This window comes from Pholcus phalangioides, unplaced genomic scaffold (assembly GCF_987345545.1).
Source record: "Pholcus phalangioides strain wild (caught in Gottingen) unplaced genomic scaffold, Ppha-v1.0 ptg000008l_1, whole genome shotgun sequence".
In the NCBI taxonomy this organism is placed as follows: domain Eukaryota; kingdom Metazoa; phylum Arthropoda; class Arachnida; order Araneae; family Pholcidae; genus Pholcus; species Pholcus phalangioides.
The window spans coordinates 35,471,435-35,497,030 of NW_028301601.1; the positions used below are offsets into that span (position 1 = coordinate 35,471,435).

At 33.0% G+C, this 25,596-nt stretch overlaps 1 protein-coding gene and 1 long non-coding RNA gene across 2 annotated transcripts; both read left to right on the plus strand.

Moving 5' to 3' along the window:
- Positions 1-991: 991 nt before the first annotated feature.
- On the plus strand, positions 992-5,497 carry LOC149084210 (uncharacterized). The gene is made up of 2 exons (XR_016192951.1): positions 992-1,553; positions 5,462-5,497. It is a non-coding gene; the product is annotated as an uncharacterized LOC149084210 (long non-coding RNA).
- Positions 5,498-9,767: 4,270 nt separating this feature from the next.
- wupA (troponin wings up A) lies at positions 9,768-24,633 on the plus strand. Its single transcript, XM_089235281.1, has 8 exons — positions 9,768-9,791; positions 10,147-10,278; positions 10,465-10,588; positions 15,791-15,891; positions 18,719-18,762; positions 18,890-18,934; positions 21,126-21,234; positions 24,130-24,633. Exons 1-8 carry the CDS (start codon positions 9,768-9,770, stop codon positions 24,196-24,198), a joined length of 648 nt encoding a protein of 215 aa, XP_089091407.1. The 3' UTR covers positions 24,199-24,633.
- Positions 24,634-25,596: the final 963 nt, after the last annotated feature.

The following is a 25,596-nucleotide window of genomic DNA, read 5'->3' on the forward strand; positions in this document are numbered from 1 at the left end:
CCAGAAGAGGGAGAATAACCAGGCTGTGTGTACCATAAATTTCGACGGGAGAGAGGTATGGGTGACGCGAATAAATTCTCAGCCTTATTCTTAGTCCTTCAATGAAGTATGTGTGGGTGCTGGATGTGTAGATATGAATTTCCTTAAAAATTTCACTGATGTGTGCTATTCTTCATTATTAGGGTCCGGAAAAAATATTTCAAGGATCGTATATCTAGTAGAAAAATTTTCGATTCATGTGAAAGCACCCCTAAATAGTTAAACCAGTAGAAATCGTATCAGTGTCATGGTTTCTCCCCTGTTAAGGGTGGGGTTGACTGAGATTCTGTACTAGGGTCCATGAAACATCTGACCAGGGGCCCGCCAAAGATCTCAGACTAAGGCCTGCCACTATGCGGTCGTGTTGACATCATCATATACACACACCGCGATGACCTAGTCATAGTATAGTCGGCTGAAGTTGGTTGTCTGGTTTTCCAACATCAAGGCCGACCCAATTTCACATTTAAAATAAGTGTGTCCACAGTGAGTAATCAGGCCTACAACATTTAAAAATTTACGCATATTACAACAGGCAAAATAATTTGCTGAGTTATTCGTTCCCGAAGCCGGGAATGAGATGGCAGCACTTCTTAAACACATAACAGGCATTTTTGGGAAACAAACTTTATGTCAAGTACAGAACACATATACGAAAAATTACACCATGGGGTGGGGGGCGCCGGCGGGCACTTGTCCTGGGTGACAAACTTAAGGGGTCCGGCAAATTTTTCTGTAAACAAAAAGATTGTAGTAAAATTATCTAACTTCACAGTGGTTGGGGCGTCATAATCATACCTCCGCCACAAAAATCCTAGTGATGGCCCTGTGCTTAAATGTATCGATTCGTTAGAAGTTTCTCAGAGTAGTATTTACGAGGTTATATGCGATCTAATAGTGGTGGCCCAGGGGCTCTGCTGCAGCATATAGGGGATGATCAGCGTACTGATATTTATGAGTTACGCATAATGAAATGATGATAAAACCAACGTATCTGAAGAAATTCGTGAGGAAATATAATGCGACATTGATACAAATAATATTACAGTTGTATTTTTTTTTTGCTTGATTGTTTTCAAGGAAAGAAAGAGAGTTCAAGAAAAAGAACGATAGAGCGTCAAAGGACACCCATTGTGTCTCCCAAATCTTCGAAAAGAAAACCTCGATGCGAATGGCTTTCTTCCTCCTCATCCCGCATCTATCCAGAAATAGAACGGGCTGGGGAAGACTGGCGGAGTCAAGTAAAATGAAAAGCACTACTGCCGCTGGAAAGTTAAGGCGCAGGGAATCCAACACTTCTCACTTCTCTGACGTCACTAGAATTCACCCAAGAAACAGCCAACTAAGAATTAAACAGAGTGAAAAAAAAATAAAAACAAGCCACCCTCGTTTGGCCTGCAGAAAAAGTAGACCAGAGAGAGCTTTTCAGATCCGGCGCCTGGGCCCGACGACGTACTTCTTCTTCGAGTTCCCTTTCGGCAGAGGAAAAAGCCTTTCCAAAAAGTTTTATTCAGGTAAATAAATAATAATTAGCCATTACCCTATTTATAATCAATGGATTAAAGTAAAATGGTCAGTTGTAATTTTATATTTCCCACTTATCTTTTCACGAATTACTTGGGCAAAATTTCATCTATATTGAATCCCTTCCAGTTACTGACAACTGGAAGATGGAAAATAACTGGAACTGGAATATTTTTGCCTTTTAATTCCTTATTAAATGAGTAAGAAAATATCGTAAAATGTTGAAACTGGATATTTTGCACGCACATATCTAATATATATTTTGGCTCTATAAAATTGCAAAATCTTAAGAGCATGGAAGTTTTTTGTTTTGCTTCTATGGTATAGAAAATCACTATATAAATCATTCCAGGTGTTTGTAAAAAATCGTATCTCTAAATTATATGGTCATCGTATTAAATTTGAAAAATATATGATAAACCTAATTGAGAGAGCTTAAATTTTCTAGTTCTATGCGGGACGTGTTTGATGTTATATTCATACAAATTTAATACAAAAACCATCTCAGGTAAACTGCCCAATATGGTGGCTGAAGAAAACGAAACAATTCCGTAATGTCAAAGCCAATTCTAAGTTAAAAAATTCAACAATCCAAAATAAAAACATGTTGGTATAGTCCACTGAAAAATTATTGTTACCCCATTCAGTGCCGATATCAATCCTCAGAAACGCCCTCTCTTCAATGTAAGTAGCTAAAATTCAAAGCAATTCAGGAATCTCTTGGACCAGTGCTGAATGTTTTTGAACCAGTTTTCTTAGGGGGAAACAGCTTCAAATAAATTGAATAAATTTTCAGTATATAAATAGTATTAAAAATAATGTAAAAAGATTCCAGTTCACTGAATATTTTATAATATAATATTATACCAATATTTATTATATATACCTGTGTATACCATTCTGATTAGTACTGTACAGTATTTATTATTATTTGAAATTTATATTTTCGAACTTTATAGCTTTCTTCACTGTTATTTTCATTGAAGTATTACTTCTTTAATCTTTAATCGATGTAAGTGGTTTTGTAACCATTCCTGATGAGAATTTCTGAATATCAGTATTCTTGATTGACGAAATGGGTACGTAGGATCTCAAAGCATATCTGAAGAAAGAAAAATAAGCATATCTGAAGAGTGAATCAAATAGATTTTCTTGTTGAACGGGAATATTCTAAATGAATGGCCCAATTTTGAAATGTTGACTCTACTTGCTTCATATTTATTCTGAGCAGATTGGAGTGATACTTTGCTTCAGATAAGGCTATCAATTCTACAGCGATAACAGTTCATTCTCCTTCAAGGAAAATAAAAACTATAATCTGAAAATATATATCATTGTAATAACATCACACTGACGGGAAAGTTTATAAAAGAAAAAGATATAATAACTGAATAAGAAAAGTTCTTATACGGCTGACATCTCAGCATTAGTTAAATAAATTTCCAATAATATTAGACTTTTCTGAAGTAATGTACGTTGCCTAATCATGAATATATTTCACATGGACTGAATAAGTTATTGCCCACAATTACCACCACGCTTACTACTTTTTTCTTTAGGGTTACTTCAATTATTTATGTCTACGATAGAACGTCATAATCTGTTGCCCCATTTTGGCAACATCGCAGAATAATTTGGAGTTTTGCCATATATTTGATTCATCAATATAGATGATCGAAATGTGAAGAAGTACTCAGCAAATTAGATTACAGAGAGACACGGGAACTTATTTGTACTGTATTTTATATTCTCACACGTTACGCGTTTATACGTAAGAAACATGCGTGATGATTCTAATTTCAAATCGAACTAAAAGTGTAGTTTGTGCGTATGTTACAAACTGGAAAGAGTTTAGGACCATGAGTTACAAGCGGTATCCGGGCAAAATAACCCGCAAACCGCCTGTGACTCATCGAACGCCACCCACGAAAGTATCAGACAATTTAGGTCCATGTTTGCCCTATTTAAATCACGGGAGTCTTCAAAGCCTAGAACACAGGCCTCTTGACCAGGATTTGGTGGATATTTCCATAGGCCAGACCAATTCTATTTCAGAATTTCACACGATTCCTTTTTTAGAAAATTTATAAGTGAAATGATAATGAGGTTGATCGCGAGCGTGAAAGTCTTGTCAGTTACTCCCATGTTAAAGCCATATCACTGGCAATAGGTGATCACATTTTCCCGTACATATGCGTTGGTAAATAGAAGTTCATGCTATTTAAGACAATGAAAGATTTCTTAAGAAATAAAAAAAAAATTGAAATCACGGAAAAACTGTATGAGGTGTATCTTTTTTTCTTCTGAGAAGTGAATTTCGATTTTTTTAAATTTCAAAAAGACAGTAAAGTCATATGATCATGAATGGTTTCCGAAAGTAGGGCAAATGTCTCACGGAAAGAATAAGTTTGGCCAGAAGTAAACGTGGCAACCAACTCCATTGGGATCCCAAGGGAAAAAAAAGAGGAAGAAAGCGGAAAGAAGTTGGTGATTACTGTTTTGCCTTTTTTCTTTTTTTCCTGTCGCTTCTAAACAACTCGGGAAGAGACTCGATACCATTCAGTGCGGATCCCTACGATCCATATTTAGCCACGAGCTCAGTAGACGCATAGAGTAAGGAGGGAAAACCTATTTTTGAAGATGGGAACAGGAAGAGGACCCAACTGCTGATCCAAAGTCCTGGTATGACGACTACAACAACAACAAGCACAATTCACTGTATGGTTGACCTGAATTATAAAGAAAATGGACAAATAAGATTACATGAACTAGCATAAAAATTAAAAAAAACAAACAAATATATGTTGAATTCGTACAGTATTTTCTCTCATTAGCCGTAACTGCAAGTCGTGAAACTTTGGGACACTAGCTTTTTAAGTGTTGGAGTCTGCTCCATTCCCGGTATGAGACGGGAATAACGAGATTTGATAACCATCAGAATACATTCAAAGATTGATATCAATTTATGCTAATCATTGAATGAATACGTGAATCAGAATAAAATAATGGCTTTTCATTGTAGAAAACATGTTTTGTCCAGGAACTTGATAACGAAATGAACTGAGAATTTACATATTGCTTCGATTTGATTATCGTCAACTTAAATACGAAATAGGTATTCTCAGTACTTTGCATGCTTTTTTTCATGTACAGAGATTAAAGAACTATGCTGTTGCTTTTGTATTACAGCATCTTTTTTCGCCATGCGACTATTTGATTTTCGGCTCTGCTTATTACAATCTTAAACACATCAGAGGTGCTGAAATGCAGAAAACAATGAAGGGGATGAAAGTCACCAATTGTCCATTATATACGGGACTCAAGTCATCATGAAGGAGGGGGACGTGATGCATTTCATTGTATATTTATTATTTATTGGGGGGGACAAGCTCACTCACTGAATTTATTGTGAAGAGTGGGGGGGGGGGGATCAACCTCAGCTACCAGGTTCAGGCGCCCTATAGAACACATTATCAAGGAATACAAAAATATTTCGCAGAATACTTGTATTTCTATTCAACTCATTTAATTAAGGCTAAGGAATTGCATACTGAATATCAGAAATTTTTGACTATGTGACATGGTACCAAAAGCAAATATGAAATTCTATCCTTTCATAACAGAAAGGATCCTGAAATACAGAGAGCAGACAAAGGATTCAAATTAGGCAATTCGATATTCTTGGAGTTCAGATATTTAAAAATATTCAGAATCTGTTACTCGAATTTTCCGGCATGATAGCTATTGCGTGAGAATATGGTATATGGTTATATCCACGTAATTATCAAATGGGGGGGGGGCATTTAATTTTGTAATTATATTTTTGATGATGTAAGATTGCATGAACTACAGTCTTTAAAAATTATACATCAATTTTAACAATGCCTTTTTTTTTCAGGACCCATCTAGGGCCCATAATCTTTTGCAAGAATGGCAGAGTGAGTATTTATGAGTTATATCTTGCAGCTTATAAAATTATCATTATTAATAACATAGGTGGATACAGAGGGAAGGGGACAATATACCCCACCGTTCGAGGAACCTGTATCTGCTTATGGTTAATAGTGTGGTTATTCAATCACACTGAGAGATTAGAACATTTTACCCCATATGATTGATTATTCATTGATAGCAGGTGTGTGCATGTTGGCCAAAATAAAATTATTATTATTTTAAAAAAAAGAAAGAATAAAAGATTCTTTAAAATGTCTTGTAAGCTGTGGAGCTTTTGTTGAAAGAGTGATTTTCAGTAGGGGCTTGAGGCAAAGGGTAACTATAAGGTGAAAAAAAAAATCATTAGAAATACTAGGAAAAATTGTTTTAAATTCAGAAATACTTCGATCTCTGAAACTGTTGTCGTTAATGACAATCAAATCCATCATTTCCTAAACAAAAAAATAGGGGTAGGGGGCACAACGATCAAAAACTTATTTTTTAATGCAAAAAATATTTTAAAAAATAATTAAAATTTCTGAAGAAAATACCTTTACATGTTATTATAATATTCAATTTCTGTTCATTTCAATGCTATTTGAAGGCTAAGAACTCAAAATTTATCTTTAAGAAATTCATTGCGACACATTTTCCAAGCCATATATTGTAAACCCTTGACCCGCTGACTAAATATGCCCATGGGGGTTATCTGATGTGGCCTGCCCCCCTCCAAACCTAATTTTTTAAAAATGAATTAAGCGGCACATTTACAGATCTCTTAAGTGACCCGTGGCACAATTCCAGAGAATTTAAGCGGCCAGCGGCACAATTCCAGAGAATTTAAGTGGCCAGCGGCACATTTTCAGGTAACACAAGTGGGCTCGTGGCTCATTCACAGACCACTAAAGTGACCCATGGCATAGTTCCAGAACCCTTAAGCGATCCTTGGCACATTTAGAGATCCATTGGGCGACATGTGGCACAGTTTTAGAGCACTAAAGCGGCCCCCAATGCGGGTTTACATCACCCAAGTTACCCGCGGCACATTGCCAGATTACTTTAGTGATCCGCGTCATAATTACGCATTACTTGAGTGATCTGCGGCATAATTACGGATCACTTGATTGATGCGTGACACAGTTCGAGAGCACTCAAGTGGCCCGGATACATTTCCAGATCACTTGGATCCGTGAAACATTTAGAGATCACCAAAGTGGATCTGTAGGGCACTTATCAGTAGGGGAAAATGTTACTTCAAGTGCCCACAAACTACCGAAAGGTTTTTCTCGTTTTTGGCTCACCGAGTAAGATGAAATTAAGAATATTTCATATTTTCATGGTGGTTGATGACGTAAGCATTATTAACCCCCCCCCCCCCGTTGTCATCAAAAGTTAGCAAATCGGAAACCTCCTCCCCCATCGATGCTGACGTAATACTTGAATGTATTACGTACTAGATGAGCTGATGCTTCCAAGAATACGAAAAACTACTGCTCAAGTGGAGACAATGCATTTTGTCTTGTCTTCTATTAACTCCAATCAAACTCAATTTGAAATTAAAATAATCAGTTTTCGTTGAATCGAATTAGATCAGAATATTGATTCAAATATTTTTAAATAGTCACTTATCCAAAATGTTCTGTATAGAACATGATTTATAAGATATCTCCAATCGGGTTTTTTCAAACAAATCAAGTTAATTCACAAACTTTTAATAAAATTTTAATTGAATTCGAATTGAATTGATTGAGTCGATTAACTCAACTAAAACTTTTAACTGCAATTAACAACTCATCTATTAACCGACCCTATTGATCGGTTAATCGCACCAGCCCCATGAGAATTACACATATTAAATATATAACAAATTATTTAATATGTTGATGGCATTAATTGATTAATGTCTACTACTTCACACTAACAAGCCTTCTATAAGCCTCATAGAATTAATCTCCGATGGATAAATTTGAAAGAAATCCAAAATTATTCGAGATGACAGCCTTCTGTAAAAGTCAGCAGTCGATGTAATAATAAATGAAGAGACGGAAATTCCTTGAAAAGTGTCTATTATAAAATTAATTTAGTATTGTCGAGTCTGGAGAATTTATATACAAACTAATCTTTAAACAGATCGCAGATGAATTTAATTTGACATCATGAGGTGAAGTATACAATTATGTCACAAGGATGAGCTTAATGTGTCAAGTTTTTCTTTACAGAGAACTGTCTTGATTTTCAGAAACATTTCTCCGTAAACATATTAATGAGTTAAAAATTAAAAAACTAATGTCATTAAAGTTGAATTAAAATTTTTTGAATTTTTTTTTGGATTTCATAAAATTATTTGAATTTATGAAAAAGTTGACATTTTCTTTTCGTTCTTCTCGCCGTTTTTATTTATATTAAAAGAGTCATTAATAACAATTTTAATTAAAATATATGAATAATTAATTTTTTTAAATTTGTCAAACACATTGTTTTCTTATCAATTCAAGAAAATTAAATCTATAAAATATTTTTGGAAAATTATTTCGATTATCTTGAAAGTGATTGAGGTGATTAATGTTTGTAGGCAAATAATACTCAAAATATACGTTTTATTTTTCTAGTTCAAACTCAGCTTAAATAAATTGATCAAAATATACCCTGCTCAAAACAAGAGTTTTTAGAGATAGACGACTTTTTCCTAAGTCCAACATATCAAGGAAATAGATATTTTCTGGATTTCATGCCGAGGTGAACTCGGAAAGCAAAGTCCCGGTGGAGAGCAGATACTTTTCTTTCCGATTTTTCCTCGGAATAAAATCAAGAAAATACCGTATCTGTTTCCTTAAAAGAGTTTTTGTTTTTAATGACTTTTGAGGAAGCATTATTTCCAATAGAAATTAACTGTAAAATTAAATGAAAAATTGGAACGCATAAAATTTTAGAGCAAAAAGTCTCAAATTGGCCTTAAATTCTGTCTAAAATAGTTTAAGAAGGGCTCAGAAATAGAAAATGAACAACTGACATCCGAATTTCACTTTAAAGCACAACTTAAATTGTCCTTGTTTGTGCATTTCATGAAAAAATAAATTTAATTTCTTGACAGTTTAAGAAAAGTGGGGTGACTTGAGCACATATTTTGGAAATTTTTTGTATCATCTCCCTTATGAATTAAAATATTTTACCGCTAGAGAGGAGTCGTACCTAAGTCATCTCCTCAGGTAGGGTGACTTGGGTACACTACTCTATTATCTCGATATTTCGTTTTTTGAAGTAATATATGCTTTCATCTGATCCCACTGAAAATAATTAAGAAGTAAAAAAAAGTATAGATACATAAATTTTGTTTTTATTGCAAACATAAATACAGGAACAATCTTCTTAAAATTTGTTCTTTTAAATTTCTCTTAAATTTGTTTCTTAAAAAGTTTCTTAAAATTTGACTTTAATACCTCAAATTAATTGAAATGTCAATCTCGTCTTTTCAGAAATTTTTATAGTGCCTGAGATTAGCATTTTCCTATATGTTCGTGGCATCTGCATAACTGTGTGTGTGCCTCTAACGGATATAAAATACTGTTCTCAAGTCATCCCGCAAATGTTAAATACGTCACTAATAAAACAGCCATTAATTTAGAAAACGGATTTAATTAGAAAAATTACCATTCACAGTTGAAACAATAATTACACCTATCAAAGCAAACCTCCGTGAAGACTACTACTAAGCCACACATGCACTTCGTCGATAATTTCTCTACGGAACTACTAACGAATTGGTACATATTGGAATGTGCATATACGTGTTGACCATAAGAAAACCATAAAGAAAAACAAAGTTCTGTAAACAAAGTTCTCAAATGGTTTTCATGAAATTTTAAAATACAGGTTGTGATGAATTTAGGCTTAAAAAAAAAAAGACGGGATTATAATGAGAGATTTGGGCACGATTTTGAATCATTGAGGTTCACTCTCGTGGCTGGACCTGGAATCATCTCTATTTCATTCGCAGTGGCTATGGCGTCATCTGAAACAAAAAATTAGAGCATATACCCAAGTCACTCTGCTAGTCACCAAGTCACCCCACTTTATTGTATGTTTTCTGATTAAAGCTGAAAAACCTGAAATTGATAAAGTAAACTCTGAAGGACATATTAAATTTCTTACAATAATTATTTATAAATTAAATGTTATCTCTTGGTTTCTTAGGAATGCGAAATATATTGAGGAAAACAAAATTATAATATATTAAAGGGGGTAGTATATAGGTGATGGTTTAACAACGTAATATGTCAGGTAAGATCAGTGTAGTCGTAGTTTCAAACCTCATATATGCATATTATTTCATGTCGCATTACTATTATTTCTTAAAATATTGGTATACTCAAACGCAATTGAGAAATTTTTCTCGTTTGATGGTTAGATATATTTGAGGATGTTCTTCAGTTTCTTATGTACTAATTCTTTTTTCTTCTTCAACTGTTTCTTTTCCCGATGCTTCACGAAAATTCTCAATTGACCGGTTACTTCTGACAGTGATGTGAGTATACGTTTTTGTTCCTGCACTTATTAAATTATCCTAAAAATGTTTGAAAAGTTACCAAATCACCTACAAACACTCTCTCGGGTTTTCTTAATTGTTATAGTGAATATGTTACATTTTTATAGGAAGCCAAGAGGAAGCAGGAGGAGAAGGAGCGGAAGAAAGCCGAGGTGCGAGCCCGGCTGGAAGCCGCTGCCCAGGCCAAGAAAGGTGGCAAGAAAGGTTTCATGACACCTGCCCGTAAGAAGAAACTTAGGGTAAGTCTTGTTTTTCACACTCACGAAATACTCTCCAAAAATCTTAAATTAATTTAAAATCAAAAATCAATTAAAAATAACTATATTAATATATAACAACTATATTGTTATATAATATAATAACTATAATATATAACTTTTAAAATGCGAGTAAAAATCAAAATCTGTAATTATTCGTATGTGTAGACCTTGCTGAGGAAAAAAGCCGCCGAGGAATTGAAGAGGGAACAGGAAAGGAAAGCTGAAGAAAGGAAAAGGACGATCAGCGAGAGGTGTGGACCCGCCAAGAATCTCGATGGCATCAACGAAGGTGAGAATTTTCATTCAGAAATATATATTAAAAAAACTTTAATAGTTAAGCGCGATTAATTGTTTCTGCGATATAAAATAATTATTTTAAAATAATTATCGAAAATTAAGACGGTGGGGGGGGGGGAGGTGCAGAAAGGAAACTTTTAAAATCCCAAAGTATTTAAGATTCAGTTCAAGAAATTCTCTGAAAATCGATGATTCAATATTTCGAGTTAATCATGAAAGTTTCGTTCTTGTTTTCAACATTTTCCTCCCGCAATATGAGGTATTCCATTTTCAAATAAATATATTAAAATTAATTATTAATAAATATTTATTGAATGTTCTTCGTTATTGTAGTGATAAATAGCGTCTGATATACCGCTATACCTATTCCACCAAGAATTGTTCCAATAAACAGTTCTTCATATCATTAGCAGATTAATATAAGATGATCAAAATGAACGGTGACATTAGAATCTTTTTGTTTAAACTGTCAAATATGGAATGGGTTTTTATACCTTAAAACACAGGGCGCATATTTTTCTGCAGTTTATCTTATTAGATCATTACTTTGATGCAGTTTTACTTGATGCATACTTAGTAGTTTTAGAGTAGTAGTAAATCGTATTTCTTCCTCGTTTCCCTCAATGTCAACGTTTCATTTTACTGTTTTTCCATTAAATGTGCTGATATATGTCGACTTTTTAAATTTTAGTATATGTGACGGTAAATAGGATGAATCGGGTTATTATAGAACCGATTTATCACATTTAATGTTAAATCGTCGACGTTCAAGCAGAAGTCACTAAGTTCAGTTTTGAGATTTTGTTAATTTAATCTTTTGAGAGTCGGTATGAAAAATAGCAAAAAAGTATTTTAAGCATTTCTAACTCCTATGGTAGGCTTACTGATACTTAGATAACTGGTTCTTTGTTCATAACTGTTCAAATCATGAAATAAATAATTGGAAATTCTAATCAACTACAGTAGTACGTCAAACAAAATTTTGTGGTCTAAGTGATTTTTGCTTGAACACCGACGACATATACCATCTGCGTGAGTTTTGGTTAGGGATTAAAATTTACATTGATTAGGTGAAATCAACATTTTTATGATTTTGAGTAATATTCAAAGTGCTCAATTTTCACAGAACTATTCACGTTTCTTGATTTAATTCATGCATTGATTATGCACATTTGATAATGTAAATGTGATGAAAAGTTATTAAATGTTAAATAAACACTAATTGTGAAAATTAATAGAAACAAATTTATAGAGGTAAATATGAAAGTTATTCTTTTATTAAAAATAATCTCAGACAGAATTTTCTTGTTAATCCTTTAAATGTTTGAATGATGCTATTGGAAAAGTAAAATTTATTTAAAAAAACAGCTACTGTGATTGGTGATAGGTAATGGAAAGAACGTTTATAAAAGTATAGAAACTAAAAGAAAGAGTTTTAATAAAACGAGGAGCTAGTAATTTTCAATGTAGGGCAATCACATTTATACTTATCACAAGATAGGGTAAATCGCCTTTATACATTTCACTTATATACTTGAAAAAAATAAGATACAGTTCTTATAGATTGCTTTGTGCGAATTCATAGTAGTGTTTCTATCTCTATTTCTTGTGCATTCTTTGTATTTTATGTCTTATCAAAAAAAAGAAATTATACTTATCATACAATAATTTTTTTTAAATCAGCTGCAACTGCTAATGCATAAACTATTAATTCAAAACATTTCAGAGAAATCTATCTAAAATATCATCGATTTAAAATATCAATAAGGTCTTTATTTTTGGTAAAATATGGAAAAAAATATAATACCATGAAAAATTTAATAAAAATATAAGTTGTTTTTTTTGCATGGAAATGGTGATTGTAGGAAGTGTTGAGGATAAATTGAGATTATTTTATGTTGTTTAAAGTTGATGATTTTTGATAGAGCCTTTCGGGTAAAAAAGTAAAAAAGAATTGCATACAGAACCCTTATTAATTGCACTCGGTAAGCTTCTATTTAGCAAGAAGTAATTGTCACTCTTGAAGTTCAGAACTTTGTCATATGATGAAAAATATTTTACTCTAAAAATCACGAAATTTTTTCCCGTAACATGTCAACTTCACATGAATAATTGAACTTGAAAGATTCAGAAAACATTAAAATTGGTATTAAAGCGGGGTAGGCCCTGTTTATTTCCAAGAAGTTGCCTGAAAGTTCTATCAAAAGAATTTGCGTGATAAAATCATTCAATTGGATGAATTTAATGAAGAAAAAGTTCATCCAAAAAATGTGCGCACAAAACATTCATCCAAAAATAAATGCAAAAAAAGTTCATCAAAAAACATTAATTTCCAAGAATTTGCACATCAAAAATTTATCTAAATAATTTATTTCCAATAACTTTTCTGTTCAAAAAATATTTCTTAGAAATTTATCGGAAGAAAATAATTCCATGAATATGTCTTTTACAATTATTGAAAGGATTTATTTCCAAGAATAGGAAAATCAAAGTATACTAGTAGTGTCATCAAGAAAGTTTAAAACCAGAAATCGCAAAGAAAATTAATTAAAATACAATTAGTTTTTGAGATTTCAAAGTAATTTTAAATAAATAAAACTTGTAGTAATTCTTAATTTTAACCATTTAACATAAGCAATTGCAGCTGATTGACTTGTTCATTTTTGTGTATAGTTATGTGTGTTATACTGTGTATGTGCTTATCTAATCTTCAGTGCTAGTTGTGATCGTTTGTTTGACAATCAATCCTTTATCCTTTCCCTCCCCGTTTTTTTTCTCTTTTTCTCATGTGTGCCTACCAATTATATGTATATGTAAAATCATGTCTACCCTGCAACATTACCTTCCTCCAAAATAAAACGTGCCCTTCACACACTGCACCATCACCACCAAACAAAATCAGCCTCGTTGCTTCACGTCTGCAAGGAATACCACCAAAGGATTGGGAAGTTAGAAGATGCCAAGTACGATTTGGAGTTCGCCGTTAGGCAGAAAGAATTTGTGGTATGAAAAATAGCCAGTTACTTAAGAATTGGATGAATGGGAATGTGAAATATAGCAGCACAATTACAAAATGACATTTTGTTTTTTTGTTCGCTTTTGAATGTCGTTCTTATTTATTTTTTTGGAAAACGAATTTTGGCTTTTTTTTTTCAGTTCGCTTTAGACGCTACGCAAACTACATAACTATTTTTTTTACGAAGCATTGCTTGCTTTTTTATTTTTCTACGGATTTTTTTTTGGCTTCGAATACTTTTTCTTTTTTAATTTTAGTTTTTTTCACTGATTTTGTTCGTATTTGCAGTTACGCAAATAAAAAAATCCATTTTTCACGAGAAATTTTTAGCTGCTACGAGAAAAGAGCATATTATCACCGAGAAATACTGTATGTTTCGTATTCGCACTGATTCTCTATATAAAATACCCTCTATAATCCTCACCCGTTGATTTCCTGATGTGCCAAATTGTAATTTTTTTTCTCCAATATCCGATTAAAACGTTATTGTGAATTCCTCATTAACATCCTTTATTTATTATTAAATGCTTTTATTGATTAAGAAAATATCGTATCACTCACGATAGGATGACATAAGCGTAATTGCAATTAAAAATATAATAATTTTTATGAAAAATAATGAGTGATAATAATAAAATGATAATAAATTAGTCAATGTTGAATTTAAGTTCTTGACGTTGACTGGAAAATTTAATTTGCATATCCTCACGGATTACCTGGGAAAGGTATAGAATTATCAGTCAATATGAATCATTTAGAACTATTACGATTAAAGAAGATTAAGCCATGAAAAAAAATGAACGCAGGGAAAATTTATGAGGTTTAAAACCTCAAAATACTTTTTTAAAATAATTTTTCAGTTGCAACTGGACTGCTATATGATATGTAAAAATTTACCTTCAGGTAACTTACATAAGAAATTGTCTTATCTTTTCTATGGAGGCATCACGAAATCTTCCACGGTTCATAAAATTCCACGTTCAGTAAAATGATGAAAAAAATCGCTCGTATAGTTTAAGAATTTTAAAAATCGCAATATAATATTTTAGTGATTCCACTAGACTCAAACAAGTATACAGGGCGTATCATGAGGAGTGTCCAAAAAAAAGAATAAAAATTCTCATGTTGATTCTACGATTAAAATATGGATAAAAAAATATTCAGGAAAAACAAAAATTAAGCCCACAATTTCATTCACGTGAAACAATGATCAAGAGAAGAAGCAAAATTAATATTCATACATGACCTCCAATAACAAAAAAATTGATTGGTTATCCCTTTATTGCATCGAAATAAATTCAACTTAGCATTTCAATGAAAACTTGTCAAGATATCGGTAGATAAAAGTTTCGAGTTCTGCCAATTTCTATTTGCTGAAGTAACAAAATCTGAAAAGAAATTCGGAGATATTTATGAAACTGGATTTTCTTCTTTGTAAGATCGCATGTAGTATTTCATTTGAATTTTATAATCATCCGTCAAATTTTTAACGTTCTCGGACATCCTTCATGAAACATCTATATTGCAGGCATCACGATATGAAATGTTTGATGAAACACAGCTCAAGTCGACAAATGAAAAACGAAATTTTAAAAATATGTCGTTAGAAATTTATATCCCAATCAATTGAAAAATATAAAAATTCACTCGTACATGAAATTAACTTCAAAATAGGATAACATTTTTGTCAAGTTCAGTTATCCGTTCATGAAACTTTGTTTTAAAATATTATTTAGGAGCGTAATTTTTTTGAACCATAATTTCGTTTGCGCTATAAGCAAATGATTTAAAGGAAATAAAAATTTATATACAGAAACAAGAAACAAAAACTGTGGATTCGAACAAAATTCGGTGAAATTGCTTTCTAAGAGGAACTTCAACAGCATTAACAGAACTTTTTTTTCTTCTTATAATCTCAAATCAGCTTCAATTTTAGCTAACTTCTGCTGGCAGTAGAATGTGAAATCACTTTAGTTCTGCTTATTTATTTCTTTTTCTTTTCCCTTATGTCTTATCTCTCTAATGTCTGTCTTAACCGCTTTAGTTTTTATGCATCAAAATTACGAGTATGTCATGTCATGTACACAGCATTTTGTGAAAAACGATAAGAAAAAAATTAACTTTTACTAACACTATTTTTGTTGCCTGTTTTCTTTTTTTAAACGTTTAATTCTGCAGCTGAATTAATCCAGATCTGCCGAGAGTTACATGAACGTACTACTAAACTGGAAAGCGAGAAGTACGATATGGAGTACCAATGTAGGCATAAGGAGTTTAAGGTCAGTCATAATGCTCTCAGTACTTTTGCCGGAAAGGTGTTGGCAAAATTCAAAAATCAGTATGTAAATAATAAATTAGATTTCCAGTCGATTGATATTATGAATGAATTTCATTGAAGATCACTAAGGATTCACTTCGAATCAGTTTCTTTAGGAAGAAATTTGCATAAGTGTAATTCTGTGGTTATTATCAATTTCATAAAATTTTAATCCATAAGGAAAAACATAATTCAATAAATAAATATTTAATAAATTAAGTCTAATGAAGTTTAAAATCGTTTTTTCGAATAATTCGTTTTCACGTATAGTGAAATAGGAATATGAAAGTGACTGTGAGTGTTAAAATTCTCGTTGAAATGTTGCGCATTATAGCAACTCTCAGAGAAAGCAACTAAATTTTTTTAATATTAAGCTAAACGTTGAATGTATTGAGTCAGACGATTAGTGAGTAATGAAAATTATTAGATTAGTAAGAAATTTACTTTTCTTACAACGGAATTAAATTAAAATCGCTCATATACAGGGTGAACGTGACATGTTACGCCAAACGAAAGTGGGTGATAGACGAGCCCAAGTGGAGCATGAAACCCCCGACCAACCATGTCCTATCTCAAACAGTTTTCGAGTTATGGTGGATAATGGGTAATGGGAAAAAAATGTGTCACGTTTAAAAAACCCGAATTTGTGAAGTTTCTGAAAGACTTATAAGCAAACTAAGCACATATTTGGGAAAAGAAGAAAAAGTCTTGTAAAAAACTGATACCAATTTTATAAAAATCTCTCTCTCTCTGGATTTAATGATGAGCTACAAGCACTGTATTAATTTATCCATTGGTGGGATGTTTTGTGGTCCACTTGGGCTCGTTTATCCCACCCACCCCCATTTTCATTTGGCAAGACATGCCACGTTCACCCTGTATATCGCTGAAATCATGCGTGCGCTTCGCTTTTGTGCTATTGATTTGCATGCGTAATATTTATATTGTATCTGAGCACATATATATATATATATACATTTATTTTATGATTTCATAAATATATATACAGGGTTCAAAGTAAAGTGTACACCCTTTAACTTCTTACCTGTTAATCATAAAAAGATACTTCTTTCTAGGAAAAAAAGAGTATTTAAATAACATAATTAATTTCAGAAATACCAACTATTTTTATGTGACCCTCCTACATACAATATTCATATAGAATTTTTTTGTTCTGAATCTAATGAATCTAACGAAAAATTATTCCATATTGATCATTTTTGTCGCATCATGGTCATTTTTTGAACACGAGGGCTGATTAGACCGGGACCTACAATTTATTGCCGGTTCCGAAAGCAGATTTCTTTTACACTCATCGAGAGATTGGTTCACCACTAACTTCTCGGTGTAGAACTCCCTGCGGTAGCAATCTTTTTCTCTGGTTGGTCATGTCGCCGTTTCTATTGTACTTCTGTGTCAGGAAAGTTTCTGACAAGGACGAACCGGGTATCGAACTCGCGACACCACTGAACATCCTTTGGTACTTCAGGCGAGTATCTTATCGACATGAACATCAACTCCAGTCATAGATCGCCATACGGTAATTTCCAACCAGTGCATTTGTGTGGGAAATGAAGGCGCCATCCATCGGTGGTGTTGGTCCCGGGCTCGGTATGCAAAGAACTTGTTTCTGCTGTTCTTCCCCGGAATCGAACCCGTGAACCTCGACATTAACCCACACGGTGGTAGACGAGCATCTTACCACTGAATCACTCGGGCGTTTGCCTCACAGATGGCACCCTAATTTACAATTTTTTTTCACTGACACACGTGTGCAAAAAGTTGCAAAAATCTTGAATTTTAAATGCTAATACTCTGCCTAACTCGAAAATGTCAGAAACGTGGAACTCTTTCTGTCACGATTTAAACGCAGATAAAATTTTTTCTGATTATAAGTTATAATGATATCAACAAGGAACCGTATATAGCATCAAGTTTCTATTATATCTTTAGCTCCGCTTGTAAATTAAATGACGTATCTAAAATGTATGTATGTTATTTGAATACTTTTTGTAATTGGGATTATTTTTCTACGACCAATGGTTTAGAAGCCTAAAAATAGTCTAAAGTGTTTAATAATGTGTATCAGTACTCTATTTTGCACTCTGTATATAGACTATTACTCTAATCTTTTTTTTTTTTATTTCTGTTGTAAATGGTAATCTTATTTGATAACAAATATCAGGAATATATCAAATAATGACAATATCAAATGACTTATTTGGAAAACAATTTTACTTGAAAAGAAGATCAACTTAAAAGAGTTTAGAACAATGAAATTCTAAGTAAATGAATCCTTGTTTCGATTTACATATTTAATTTCCAACTTCTAGTACGCAGTATTTCACATTATTTTTTATAATAGTAAAATCTAGAAAAACTTTATAAGAAGATCATAACAGAAAAATAAACTATAGCAATAATAATAAAAGTATTGAATTTCGTTTTTAGAAACAATTAAAGAATATCTATTATTGTTCAATAATATTTTAATCGTTTTCGAAATTTCCAAACATGTATTTCATACAGACATATAGCTAGAATAATAAATAACTGAAATCGAATACAGATTCGTACCGAAGATTCGAAGCAACGGATTTAACAAGCTCATAAGTTATAGATAAATCAAATGTTATCGAAAACGCCGCAAGTTTTATTCAAGTTCGTTAAACGCTTAAAAATTAAATGCAATTTAAATAGGAATGTGATTGATAGAGCTTGAGAAAACTGAGATCCTGAATAATAACATGCATATTTAATCGAAATTTCATTCTCATTAAAAATTTCAGATCAACGAGCTCAGCATGCAAGTGAATGACATGAGAGGAAAATTGTGAGTATCATCGAAAGAGAATGTTATCTATAATTTATTAAAATTGGAAAAATATCAGAGAGAATGGAAATTAAAGTATATATTGCTGTTCTTGTGTGAAAGGTGTATATATTTATTTATTTTACAGCATCAAGCCACCACTGAAGAAGGTCTCCAAATTCGAATACGGCAAGTGAGTACTATTAATGAAACTATATTTCGCATTTGGATTATTAATCAGTTTTCTGGTAAATATATGATGTACATCAAGAGTGCACAACCTTTTTAGTCCGTTGGCCCATATATATACGGTAATTCTGTCGCTATTGGCTAGAAACGTATATATATATAGGATAACCTTATGACCCGTATTTTACGGGACATTTTTGTAATTTCGGCCGTCCAACTATTTTATAAAATGCCTCGTTTTTTCCCTTGTGTTTAACGAGGCTTTACTTGAACCTTTGAAATCAAGAATTAGTAGAATTTTCATGATGATAAAATATGACTCCATCATAATTATAGTCATATAAATACACTCATGTCCGTAAATTAAGGATAATTCAGAATCACACGGAAATCGAAATCTAAAGTAAAAATTTCACCTGTAGAATTATCACACACATCTGCAAGAATGATATACAAATTTCAGGAAGCCACCAGAAGATGCCGATTGTACGTCACAATGACGAGAGTGTAAGAGGGGGGTATATAAGGAATGGTGGCAAAGAAGTAAAATTGTTCACAAGAGTTCTATAAGGCGCTCAGTGTCATAAGCGAATAGTTATGACACAGAGGGCGCATGTGGATGATTTTTTACTACGTGGTAGAAATATCGGCCGCCTGGAATGTGGGCGTACTCAGATGGAAGTATCCGAGGAACTTGGAACTGCCCAAAGTGTCATCTCTAGGCTTTGGCAACGATTCCAAGATAACGGAAATGTCAGTAGACGTTACAGTACAGGTCGCCCCAGAGTTACAACGTCGAATTAAGACCGGTATTTGGCAGTAACTGCCAAAAGAAGCAGACGGAGCACAGCATCCGACCTGTCTCGTCATCTATCTGCAGCCACGGGTACCACAGTTTCAAGGCAAACCGTGTACAGACGTTTGGGAGATATTGGTCTATATGCTCGAAGGCCTGTCAGATGTGTTCCGCTCACGGCAACTCACTGTCGGCAGCGATTAGTCTGGAGTAGAGAACATGCAATGTGGACATCGTCACAGTGGGCTTGTGTGATGTTTTCCGAAGAGTCCAGGTTTATCTCGCAGTCTGATTCACGTCGGACTTTCATATGGAGAACGCCAGGTACCCGTTACCACCAAGACAACATCATTGAACGACACCGTTACGGTGGTGCAGCATTGCTCGTTTGGGGTGGAATTATACTGGGTTCCAGAACAGATCTGCATGTTGAAACCGGAACCATGAAAGCCCAAATTTATCGGGACATCATTCCGGAACAACATGTACGTTTGTTTAGGGGTGCCATGGACGCAGAATTTGTGTTTATGGATGACAAAGCCCGTCCTCACCGAGCAAACATCGTAAACGAATGTCTTGAATCTGAGGTTATAACCCGTATGGAATGGCCAGCATTTTCACCTGATTTGAATCCGATAGAACATGTGTGGGACATGCTTGGCCGACGAGTTGCAGCCCGTAAACCACCTCCTACATGTGTACCGGAACTTCGGAGAGCATTGCTTGCTGAGTGGAGTGATCTTCCCCAAGATCAGATCGATAATTTGATACTCAGCATGCCTAGGCGTTGTACGGACTGTATTTCATCGCATGGGAGACATACAATGTATTAGCCACCATGTAATAGTAAGTTTTTGTAAAGGAGATATTTTTTTCAATTGCTCCAGGGAGCAAAAATCGTAGTTTTCGTGAATGGTATCATACATATACCATCGTTTTTGTTCTTTATCTTTTGTTTAATAAATGGGCTTTATGAATAAGTAACGTTTGTTTTGTTTCTGAACCTTTATTTGCCGGAGCTGGCATTATCCTTAATTTATGGACATGAGTGTATATTCATCGCATCGCGCATAATTTTCAAATATATTTACTCTACGTTTTTTTAGTGAATTGTTTGCTTTTGCGATTCTTTTGGTTAAAAGTGACAATTCCACTTGAATTTAAACATTTTTTGGCGATAATTGGTGATATTCCGTATGAATGATAACTTTCGTACTTCTATGAAGGAAATATGGTCAGACTATGTATCTGTCGATCTATCGTGTTGTTTGTATTCATACTTTATTACCGGAGCACCTTTCGCCGGCCGTATGGAGTACTCTAGGTAGGCTGCAGGTTATGCACCCACTGACGTTTGCTACTTTCATTTGCTGTACGTTTTGCTACTTTTCATTTGCAGGTTTGAGAAACTCATGCGAGCAGCCAAGAAGGCTGACAACGACTTCCGTGCAAACCTGAAATCCGTCGGGCCATCCACCAAGTTCAAGCTGGATGAGGATGTCAAAGAGGTAGGTTCTGAAAGAATTTCACTGAGTGAATGCTTATTGCTTCTCTTCATTTTAATTACAAACGGTGCTTTTTTTGCGCTTCACAATATTTTGCGAATTCCCGCTCTCAATTTTGTAGATGGCAGAATAATTTGATGATAACAGTTGTAACAAAATATTTTCCATAGACTATTCACAAACATCACATTTTTTTTATCATGAGGAATTAGTTTTGGAATTTATAAATTTTATAGAATGTATGAGAAAAACAAATGTTTTTGTCAATATGATGAAACATATTTCTTGAAATAAAAATAACCATTCAGAAAAAAGAAAATGATGTCCAATTCAAAATTTTATGTTTTTGTATTGAAAATTTGCTAATTTGGAATTCCGGACTTTTTTTCCAAAAATTTGTTTCTTATAAGAGATTTTCGGAAGAAAAGAAAGATTTTTTCATTGAGTTGGGTCGAGTTTTTTTTAATGTTAGAATATTTGAAAAATAAATAGAGAAGATGTACATTTTTCATAATTAATGGTTATAGTTTAAATGCATTTTATTGTGCAAGAGAATGTATTCAATTCTTTTTTTGTAATTATTCATGGGATTAATTGCTTTATGTGTTTCTGTTTCGCAGAAGAAGAAAGGCCCTGAATGGGCAACTAAATAAGGCTCTTTCAACTCGCTGATGTTCCTGATCGCAAATTGTGACATAAATGCAGTGAATACACATCTAGTGAATTTATACGAACCCTAAATACTATAGAAATATTTATAATGAACATTATAATAAAATCATGGATAATAAATGATAATACAAATAAATGATTTAATTTTTGGAAAAACAAAAAAAAGTTTTTAGAATTTCTTCCAAGTTGTATTCTTTAATATTTTCAAGTAAGAAAGTTTTAAAACCTGAAATTTACTTAAAAATGAGATTTACAGTTCATGAAACTACATCTCACAAAATTTTTAACATAAAATCCTTAGAAACATTTTTCTCTCCCCTTTCCAAAAAAAAAAAAAAAACAAGACCCAAAATTCAGATTTTTGATCGAATTAAGTTTTTTAGATGACTGCATTTTGTGTACAATTTGTATTTTGTTTTAAAATTATGTTTTGTAATTTTAGTTTTTCATCCTTTTTCGTATTTTAAAAGTCAGTTTTTCGTTTTTTCTATTTTGTTTTTGTTCTCTTTTTCCACCTTGGCTTATGCTTTTGAAATTTTAGCTTGCGATTCCAGAAATAAAAATGTTTTTGCATGAAACATTCATTTTTCAAGTGTATATTATCTGCAGAAAAATTCCAGCATTTAAATAAGAAATTTAAAAATGAATAACTTTTATATACTTAGTATTCTCAAAATTTTTCTACTGTGTTTCGTTTTTTTCTCTGATGAAGTGTTTTTGTGATCAATGAATTTTTTAAGATCAATAAAAGTTTTAAGATCAATAAAATTTTTATGATCGGAAAACTTTTATATAACAGTTATTACCAAAGGAATATAACTAATGAAAAAAATAAAAATTATTTCGGATAATTGACATTTCTCACGAGTGGATACGTGACATGTTTCGCATTTCTCATCCGCAGGTAAGAGAATAACATTCATACATCCCTACTTGATTTATAGTACCCCGTTTAATATTTCTCCCCTTTTCCATTTAAAGGGGTCTCCGACTTTTTAACATGGTGAAAAGTATGCTTTTGTAGAAATTATTATCACTGAAATTATTATTTAATTAAACTTTGATTTATTTCGAATTTTGAACACAAATACTTGATTGTAGATGCTATCCTATGGTAATAGAATATCTTACATATCTTCAGTACTTTTTTTTTATTGCAAATCAAAAAAAAAATAATTGCATTATTAACACCTTACGCACATGATAAAGTAGCATAACATCAATGTAATTCAAAAAAAAAGAAGAAAAATTAAGAAAAGATGTTGAATATTTTTTTTCTTTAAAGATTTAATTTCAAATAAGATCGAGTCAATGAAACCGCATTCATCATTTTTTGTAATCTTTTTTTCATCATTTTAATTCAATGATAATTTTAAATCGTTTTCATCATTTTGTAAATTGAACAGTTTCTTTTATTTTGAATCAATTCGTATTCAATTAAATTGGTGCCATGCTATTTTATCATGCGCGTGCTACTAATGCATTTTCTAAATTGCATGTGCGATGTAGCAGTAGTAGGTAGGGCCTCCAAAAAATGGCTCGGGGATCCATGATGTTCTTAAGTCAGCCAACTCGTTGGGCAATTTGCCTGTTGTGGCGTTGTATTTGTATCTGTATATTTGTATTTGTACGTTATCGAAGCATAGTTAACATGTTGATCAAAAGGTTGCATGTGGTAAAATATTGATCAAAAACAACATCCCGGTTTTCCTTTGCTATGGATAGTAAGTCGAACCAAAACAACATCCCACGATCCTGGCGGGGGTAGAACAGTGGTACGCAAACTTCTCAGTCTAGGGTCATTCTACCGGAACACGTTTGGTGGCCCGCAGGCCGTAGTTCACCTATCACTAGGATAGAATATAGAAGTATATGTGTATCAAATTTGAAAAAAATCAGGGCTTAAATAATATTTTGAATGCTATTTCTACTAGAGCATATTTTTCACCATAATAAAAGGAGGGGGGACCCGTTAATTAATACAATGTTTTACAAATATTAAAGCTCGCTATGATTATATATTTTCAATGATCACATCATATCTGAATTACTCAACCAAAAAAAACAAAAAGATTTTCTCATTTCAGTTTTTGTCAGTGGTTTTTGAAATTTTGCTCCAGATTTATTTTTTGGAGAATGTTTTTTTTCAACATTTTTATATTTTTATTAAAAATAACTGTTTATTTTTTCGATGATACTCAATGAATGTTTTTGAAAACAATATAGGCCAAACCCGAATGGGCCCTTGGAAAGGAAGGCGCTAAGAAATCCGAATCAGCTGACGCTGACGAGTAGTTTATGAACGTTCCATTTTCCAAGAATCAACAGCAAAAAAAAAAAAAAAATACAATACTAATCATATCACGCCAAATATGAAAAGATCTTGAAGTGGCGCTTGTAAAATGAAATATATATAAAAAAAAAAAGCTTTGTAATACAACAAGGAACGACGTACATCTCAAATTCCCATTTATTATGAAAAATAATATTGTTTTTGCAATACATTGGTTTTTTTTTTGTTTTTGCATCGCAACCGGATCCACTGGAAAACATTTTTTTCTAAATAAAAAAACCACAGAGAAGAGAAAAAGTTGTGAAAATCTTCTAAAAAATTGTAACTGTTTTATTTTTCTTTTCGTTAACTACGGAATAATAACGATGTCCAACCTTTCGTCAAGAGGTCTTGTATTTATTGTTCAAATCGCCAATAAAGAAATGTTGTGCGTTTTATCGTGTTTTCTTCATTTTTGTCTTCATTCAAATAAACAACTCAGGCCACACCAAAATACTGCAGATGCAGAACTCCAAATTCAATTGCTTCAGAATTCAAAATAAAACGATTCTTTTATAGGTCAGGGAGGGCCAACAGCTGTCTCCGGGCAACGAGAGGTGATTTTGTGCGGCCTCCGACTAGATAAAAGTATTCAGCAGCAAATTGAATTTTTGATCCTTATTTGAGTTATTGCTTCCAACAGCAGACTTCCCGATGAACATACTAATTACATAAGTTATTTTTCGTGACGAAATAATTTATACTATGGTTTAACCCTACTGCATTTTCGAACACACAGATCGCTCTTAAAGTTATGTTATGGACATTTTTTTTAAAATATCTTTCAGCTACCTTTTGCGCAAGCAATGTTTTGTCGTTTCTATTTGTATCTGAACGCATATTGGTGTTCTACTCACTTTGAGACTGTAACGAAACTTTTTTGAAGTGGTTGCCGTATGACAAATCTAAACTTCAACCAGTTAGGCTAAGCTGACCATTATAATTCTAAAGTGCAAAAAATGTGTCATATTCTATAGTTGGGTTCATGTTGTGCCATTGACGAAAGCAATGCCAAATCAGTGTGTCTGTAAAAATTCAATTTTTTTTGTAAAATTTAAACTACGGATGCATTAGAGAAAACAATTTGCAGAAGCAACTAATGCTTGATTCATTACATCTAGCTAGGATCACAACCAGATAAGCAAGTAATATGTGTCAGTTTGTTATGAAGTGGAGGAATACAAAGCCAGGGTATATGTTTAAACGCTAAATTGCCGGTGTTTCAACAACTTGTCGCTGTGGCAAAGGCATATCTGTTAGTTTCCCAGGACTATTTACTGATGCGGCTTATACACCGGAGTACCACCCCTGGTGCGGCAGCTGACTATTGCGTTAGTCTTCGAACAAAAAGTTGGCCACCC